Source organism: Urocitellus parryii, chromosome 3, assembly GCF_045843805.1.
Source record: "Urocitellus parryii isolate mUroPar1 chromosome 3, mUroPar1.hap1, whole genome shotgun sequence".
NCBI lineage: Eukaryota > Metazoa > Chordata > Mammalia > Rodentia > Sciuridae > Urocitellus > Urocitellus parryii.
The window spans coordinates 212,884,236-212,891,505 of record NC_135533.1 but is presented as its reverse complement, the minus strand read 5'-3'; the positions used below and the strand labels follow the sequence as shown (position 1 = coordinate 212,891,505).

General features: G+C 37.8%; 1 protein-coding gene across 1 annotated transcript; it reads right to left on the bottom strand.

Annotated features, from left to right (window-relative positions):
• Positions 1-1,494: 1,494 nt before the first annotated feature.
• Positions 1,495-6,037, bottom strand: LOC144253899 (olfactory receptor 7E24-like). The gene is made up of 2 exons (XM_077796558.1): positions 6,009-6,037; positions 1,495-2,437 (listed from the first exon to the last, which is right to left on the bottom strand). The coding sequence occupies exons 1-2, from the start codon at positions 6,035-6,037 to the stop codon at positions 1,495-1,497; spliced, it is 972 nt and encodes a 323-aa protein (XP_077652684.1).
• Positions 6,038-7,270: the final 1,233 nt, after the last annotated feature.

The window sequence follows — 7,270 nt, the reverse complement described above, 5'->3', positions numbered from 1 at the left end:
ACTGTTTTCCTGATTTCTTTCTCAACATATTCATTATTGACATGTACGATAGAAACTGATTTCTGTGTGCTGATGTTGTATACTACAGAATTGCTCAATATGTGTATAAGCTCAAAAAACCTTTCCTCAGCTCCTTTCTCAAGGCAGTCCCCACCCCAACCCTGCCACCCCTGCCCAGTCTCACTAGAGGGAGATTTCCAAAGTTCTCCTCCAGGGAGATTTCCAGCTATGTGCATGTCCAAAAGCTTTGAGAGATGGAGATGAGCCAGAAAACACATGGGGGTCTGTCTCCCATGGTGTCCTGTCCAACACTGGGCTACCCTGCTCTCCCAGGCTGCCCACCAAGGGCTTACTAGGGCTAGGTCAGTCCCACAGGGGAGACAGTTTAGGGCCAGCCTTTGTCAGACTCCATCTGCTTATTCAAGTTAGGGTTTGGACTGCTGTCCCTTGTATGGGCATTGCAGACTCTCTCTCTTTGCTATCCAGTCATGTCCTGCCACCAGGACTTCTAGCTCCTCTGTCCATCTTCCCTGGAGAAGCCTGAGCCAAGCGTGACTCGGGAAGCTATTTAGCACTACCCCTGGGTTCAGCCCACCACTTTCTTCTCTACTATAGCAAACACCATCTCCACCATCTTAGCCTAAAGAATCAGCATGAGGGGGCTGGGAGAAAAAAAAATTGACCCAATGAGCAAGGAACAGCTTTTAGCCAGAAACCCCTGCTCTGAGAGCCCATCTTTCTTCATCTTTCCCATTGATGGCTTTCGGCTTGACCCTTCTCCCATGGGGGCAGAATTCTACGGGCATAATTCACAGATCTTTCTCTCTGTTTTACATTGCTAATAATGGGTGTTAATCTTGAATCTTTCAGCATCTCTTCCATTGAATTAGAATGGCTTTCTCATAGTTTATTTTAGAAAGATATTCAATATACTAAAGCAAACCAAAAAGAAAAAAAAAAAGAAACCATTGGTGCAGTTTTTAGGATCTTCTAAGAATAGGAGTATATCTTCAGCAAATAGACAATTAGACTTCTTCCACATGATTTATGTTTCTTTAATCTTCCTTCCCAAATTCAGGAACAAGGCAAAAATGTACACTTTCATCACCTCTATTCAATACCATCCTTGAAACATTTGTCAGAGAAATTAGGCAAGAAAAATAAACTGTGGTAAATTTAAATCTCAAAACCATTACCGTTTTTACCATTTTCAAGTACACGGCACAACAGCCTTAATTACATTGACATTGTTGTCAAACTATCATCATCATCCATCTCCAGAAATGTTTCACGATCTCAAAGTGATATTTTGTTCCCATTTTGAAAACTTCCCAGACCTCCTTTACCAATCCTGGTTACAACCATTCTTATATGAAATGTGATGAGAAATTAAAGTTATTAATGTTTTGAAGGAGATGAGATTGAAAGGACTAGATGACTGACTTCACTGCATTTTCCAAAATACCCTGCTGCTGGACACCAAAAGTACTGAGTTTAGACAGTCCTGCCGTGCAGCCTCCTCAGAGCACTTTTAATGTTCCTGCTCCTCAGGCTGTAGATGAAAGGATTCAACACGGGGGTGACCTCAGTGTACATCACTGAAGCCACCACAACTTTTCTGGGAGAATGTGACACAGCTGGTCCAAGGTACGCTCCAAAGCCTGTCCCATAAAACAAGCCAACAACTGCCAGGTGAGAGCCACAGGTGGAGAAGGCTTTGTACCTCCCCCCTGAGGATGGGATCCTCAGAATGGAGGAAATTATTTTATAGTATGAGAAAAGGATGCCTGAGATGGGGAAAATGCCATATATGGCACCAAGAAAATACTTGAGGATGTTATTAGAGAAGGTGTCAGGACAGGCAAGGTTAAGAAGTTGAGAAGGGTCACAGAAGAAATTAGAAATTTCTACACATTTGAAGTTAGTAAATTGTAATATGATCAAATTGTGCAGTTGGGAGTCAAAAAGACTAACAAAAAATGACACAAGAACTAAGAAGCCATAGAGTTGAGGGTTCATGATGACTAAGTAATGCAGACGGTGACAAATGGCCACACATCGGTCATAGGCCATCACAGTTAGAAGCAGAGCATCCATAGACCCAAAAATGAGAAAAAGAGACATCTGTGTCAGGCAGCCCACATAGGAGATGGCTCTTCTGTGAGTCTGGATGTTCACGAGCACCTTTGGGATGGTGGTGGAGATGAAGCCGATGTCAGCCAAGGACAGGTTGGAGAGGAAGAAGTACATGGGGGTGTGGAGGTGGGGGTCAGAACTGACAGCCAGGATGATGAGCAGGTTCCCCAGCACTGTGACCAGGTACATGGACAGGAAGAGTCCAAAGAGGAGGGGCTGCTGGTCTGGATCCTCTGAGAGACTAATGAGTTGGAATTCAGAGATACGTGTTCTATGTTGTGTTTCTGTGTTGTTTGGACACCTTTCAAAAAGAAAAGAGGTTAAGTACCTAATACATTTGAATTCATGTATTTGCAAGTGAAATATTCTCACTTGAAGTCCACACAACTTCAACAATAACTCTCATTAGTGAAAAATCCAACTCCCTGAAACACTCTCATCGTTGCTTTATGTTTTACTCACCCCTTCTTTCTATATGCACTTACAGACTTTGATGAGAACTTTAAGCAGAATGTTAGATATATAGGTGCAGTAGACAGAACAGTACATGAGCACAATAAAATGCAGTCTACTCTTTCTGGAAAAAAATACAGAATAAGTAATAGCCTTCCTCATTATGAAAGCATCACTTTAATACAAGAAAGTTAAGAAGCAATTCAACATGCCTTATTTTCTTGTGAACCTTGAGACAAATTCTTTTGAACTATAATATTTAAAACAGTGTGTGAGGACTCACTGAATTAAGGTAATTAACAGGAGACATTTTTACAAGCCTGTCATTATCTAGAGTTTTCATCTGTCTTTGGTTTTCTGATTTTCTTCCTTTGTATATTTAAGTTTTTCCTTTAAAATTATGTAAAATACAACAGGTAAATGCAAAAGAAAATGTGGCATATATACACTGTAGAGTTTCACTCATCCATTAAGAAGAATGAAATTGTGGCATTTGCTGGTCAATGGGTGGAACCAGAGAACATCATGCCAAGTGAAATAAATTAGACTCAGAAAGTCAGGAGTCAAATATTTTCTCTCATATGTAGAAGCTACAGCAAAATAAAAAAAAAAAGAGGCAGGGCTGGAATCCAATGAAAATACAAGAAATATCAATGGAGTTAAGTGTTTGAGGGGGAGAGACTAGGGATGGGAAATGGGAGAAGTGTTGGAGTTAAATTGACCAAACTATCCTAGTACATTTGAATATACCACAGTGAATTTCACCATTGTCTACATTTTGTAACACACTAACTTTTAAAACTATAATAAATAGAAAAAAGACCATTGTGAAGGTAATAGGAGGGGGAGGAGAGGAAAAAAAGGAAAAGTACTGGAGACTGAATTGGAGCACATTGTATTTCATGCTTGTATAATTATGTCAAAATTAACCCCAATATTATATATAATTATAATATACTAATAAAAATTTTAGAAATCAAAAAGCTATTTATTTATTATTACTCATCTTTTTGCTATTGTTTTAAAGTCCAGTATTGCACAAAAGAGTTACCTTATTTAACTCTTCTTCTCAACGCTTTTAATATGATTCATTATTTACATTTAGAGGTAGATTTCAGTTGTCACTTTCCACTTTATTCCTCTCATTTCTTTTTTCAATTTTTTTCAACAACATTAGCATATGTTGTTTCCATAACAATAAATCATGGCCAGGAGTGAAAAAAATCATGTAAAATAAATCAAGTACCTTTGGCCTCATTGGATTTCATATATTGATAACTATCATTAAATGCAAATAATCAATATTATCTCTGACAAAATATGTGGAATATTTTGTACCTCTCAAAGTCATAAAAATAATAAATGATAGAAAATTTCTTTGAATAGTTTAATTTTATGCTGGTTTATTTGCATATATACATACAATACTAATCCGTACACTACCAAGAAAATATCTGGTATAAGGCAGGCACTTGTTTCTTTTTTTTTCTTTGTTCTATATTCCATTGTGGCATGCTAATTCTGCTACTATTTTTCTAATATTAACCCATAAAATTTACAGTTAACTATTTTAGCACCCATGAAAACCCCAAAGCTCAGTTTTTGTCCCAACCTTCTTATTTATACTTCATATATTTTCTGGTCAATCTTTTCTGAAACATGTATTGCATATTCTCTTACTTCAGTCACATAAAGGAAACTCAGGTTCATTACTACAGCTTTGTGATTGAACTTGAAAGCAATGTGAAAGAGAATAGAACAGGAAATAATGTAAACATCACTGGGTAATTGCCTCATCCTATAAAATGGAACTGAAACTTATCTACTTTATATGACTGTTACAAAAGTTTTTTTTTAAAATTCTTTAAATTGTACAACAAGTAGTTCTGTCTCACTTATTAATATAAAATCATTTACTATCCAAGTACCATGATCTCAGATCAAAAGCAATTGTATCAGCATATCTGTATTTGAAGTTCTTGGTGGTACATTCTTATACCAGCCTGGAGATTCAGTGCCTTAAAATATTTCTTGGCACTTAAAACTAGGATAATAATGGCGGGCACACCCCTGTCATTCCAGCATCTCAAGAGGCTGAGACAGCCTCAGCAGAAGTGAGGTTCTAAGCAACTCAGTGAGACCCTGTCTCTAAATAAAATATAAAATAGGATAGGGATGTGGCTCAGTGGTTGAGTGTCCCTGAGTTTAATCCCCAGTCCTCCCACAAAAAAAATTAGGATCATGATATTCTCTTATTATTGTCAATAATACCCTCTATCCATATTGAAATAACAGCATTCGATAATACTTGTCACCATTTGAAAGTGACCTGAATAATTATTGATGAAATTTGAGTTCTTTGAGTATCACAACATAATTCCATTCTCCTGCTCAGCTGTGTTCCAAACACAGGTACTGTCATGAATAGGAAGGGTATTATTTCTAGTTGATGATTTCATATTAGTATTAACATATCTGGAAGCTGTTTTCCTTAAAATCTGGCCTAAAAATACTTAAAGCGCAGCTAAGTAGACTACAATACAATGCTTACTGTGTCTGAAATGTACTAGTTTATAAGAATATGTGATTTTTAAGTCTGTGATGTACTTTCTTCTACTTAAAAGGCTTTATCTGATTAAACATTACCTAATGGAAGGACATAATTTACCTGTAAGTTTATTATATAACAATCAGTTTTAAATACACATGCCTCTCTCTAATAAGAAAACTCAATTTAAACAAGAGTTTAGAGTTTTCAACCTAAAATCCTACCACAAATTACATAAAAATATGATTTTTAAAATTTTATTTTCTCTAAAATTAAAATATTTGGCAGTTTTAACATTGAGAAAACTATGGAAAGAAATGAATACAATCTCTATAGAATGCAGTATCAAAGCCTGGCACTCAGAAATCTCCCAATAATGGTTCATGATTAGAGGGGCAAGGGTCAGAAGAAAAGAGGAGGGGTCTTCAGTGGAGATAGGGGGGAACGAAGTTGATCAAATTATGCTATATGCATGTATGAATATGCCACAATGAAACCCACTACTCTGTGTCATTAATTTATGCCAATAAAAATATTTAAAAGGCTAATACTTGAGTCAGGTAGACATGTATTTGAATCCTGGATATTAATTTTTTTTCCATTCTGCCAGAGGGGTTAATTAGTTATGAAGATTTTATCATTTAAAAAGACTCAGCAAGTATAAAATGCCCACATTTTATACATGACTGGCACACAACAGTGCTTAATTATTATTTTAAAAAAGGTGAATTTCAATACTGAATTTAATAAAGCTGAAAACTTGTAAAGGTCAATTAATATTGGCTCATGATGTGATGGACACTATCCTCAAGCTCATCATCGCCTTCATAAATGTCTTGGAGAGCTTAGGAAAGAGTTCAGTGGGACCTACTTTCTGTTAAAGGTCTGAGAGCTGTCCATGGGAAGTAGAACCAGGGTGGGAGGAAAGCAAGACTCTGAATGCGATTTCTAAAACCCCACAACAACCAAAATCATACACTTCACAATCCTGCTAACTGAAATTTGACCCATTCTTTTTCCCCCATCTGCTCTCCCAAAATGCATGTCTGTCCTGGTGATGAGGAAACAATGCTTCATGCATTTCATTCGCCTCCGTCATTCACCTCTCTCAGCACTTACTGACTTGCACTGGGACTCTGGTGGGTCATGGCCAAGGAGTGAAGATCCAGAGCCCATCTGATGCCTGGTACTCAATGAAGCCTCAGGCTCTGCCCCAGGATTTCTATCCATGCAGTCTCAGATAGGAGCTTCCTGAAGCAGACCAACCATGGAAGTAAGAGGCACAGGGATGGAGCCCACTGGACTTGAGCCATCAAACTGAAAGGCTGCAGGCACAGACTGATTGTTGACTGTTATATGACTTTGGAAGCCCAATGCACAGAGCTCCTAATTAGCCAAATTGGTCCAGGTTACCACAAACTCTAAAAGTCTCCTCATTTCAATGCCAGCTAAGGAAAAGAAAAATCAGTGTCCACAAAAGCTCTTGGGCTCTTCTTCTACACCAGAGGAAGCTCCTGGGTATTATAATTTCTTTCATTAATTTTTTCCTTTGCCTTGTTCCATTTTTATGATGGTGAAATTTCACTCCCTCTAAAAATGGCAATTTTCCCCATTGCCAAGGGCACAGATCAGCAGCATTAATCACACTCACACTGTGGTGCATCCATCACCAGCATCCACAGCCAAATTGAAAATTTCTACACAACATAAAAAACTTGCCAGTCCTCCCAGCCACAAAATTGGCTCCCAATATTCTCCCATCAAAAAGGATGACAAGTTGAAGCCATTATACTACAACAATAAGGTGAGCAAGAGGCAGGCTAGATTTTCAGATTTATTTTTGTAGTTCTATTGACTTTTCCACCCTACATTTAAACTGACTGCCAAGGTCTTGACAGTTCTGCTGTGGAGTCTCCTTAGGACACTTTTTATGTCTCTATTCCTCAGGTTGTAGTTGAAGGGATTCAGGGTAAGGATGAACAAGGTGTAAATGACAAAGGTCACCAAACACTTTCGGGGATATTGACATAACTGAACCAAGGCACATTCCAATGATGATTCCACATTTTAAGCCAACAACCGACAGAAGAGAACCAGAGTTACAGAAGCATTTATACATCCCACATGGTTATG

Bases quoted from the DNA above. Each gene is read 5' to 3' on its own strand.
- LOC144253899 (XM_077796558.1), bottom strand. From the start codon at position 6,037: ATGGACAGCTCTCAGACCTTTAACAGAAA. The intron at 2,438-6,008 runs GTAGGTCCCACT...TCTTTTTGAAAG, and splicing joins TCTCAGACCTTTAACAGAAA to GTGTCCAAACAACACAGAAA.